The sequence below is a fragment of the Phaethon lepturus genome, unplaced genomic scaffold (genome assembly GCF_000687285.1).
Source record: "Phaethon lepturus isolate BGI_N335 unplaced genomic scaffold, ASM68728v1 scaffold13824, whole genome shotgun sequence".
NCBI classification, from domain to species: domain Eukaryota; kingdom Metazoa; phylum Chordata; class Aves; order Phaethontiformes; family Phaethontidae; genus Phaethon; species Phaethon lepturus.
In genome coordinates, this window is record NW_010537078.1 from 18,550 (window position 1) to 18,911 (window position 362).

General features: G+C 53.0%; 1 protein-coding gene across 1 annotated transcript in view; it reads left to right on the forward strand.

The window, feature by feature from the left end:
• Positions 1 to 62, forward strand: part of CNNM1 (cyclin and CBS domain divalent metal cation transport mediator 1) — a gene marked incomplete at its 5' end in the record, with an annotated part of 18,607 nt that extends 18,545 nt beyond the window's left edge. Inside the window, one exon of the mRNA XM_010286372.1 lies at positions 1 to 62. This exon is cut by the window's left edge and continues 2 nt beyond it. Coding sequence (XP_010284674.1) covers positions 1 to 62 — 62 coding nt within the window.
• Between the last annotated feature and the right edge of the window lie 300 nt (positions 63 to 362).

A 362-nucleotide genomic window follows, 5' to 3' on the forward strand; every position in this document is an offset into this window, starting at 1 on the left:
CGTCATCGGAGGGTGAGAAGACGCCAGAGGAGAGCTCCAATCTTGCCCCGTTAATCACCTGAGCAGCAGCGTGGCCGGAGCACAGTGCTGGAGGCCCATGCAGACTGGAGGTAGGAACCTGCCTCTCTGTGCAATACTCCTTCCCCAGCAAATAGGAGATTGCTGAATTTTAGTAACATAAAATTAAGTTTCAAGCAGCAAAGCCAACCAATGTGGTCTGAAGCCCATGCAGGCACGCATGTCGCTGGGGGCTGGAGCAGGGTCAAGGGATGCAGCCAGCAGACTTGGGGCAGGAATGGATGTTGGAGACTGAGACCCTGACTCATGTTTTCACAGTTAGAAATGTATGCACCAATATCCCC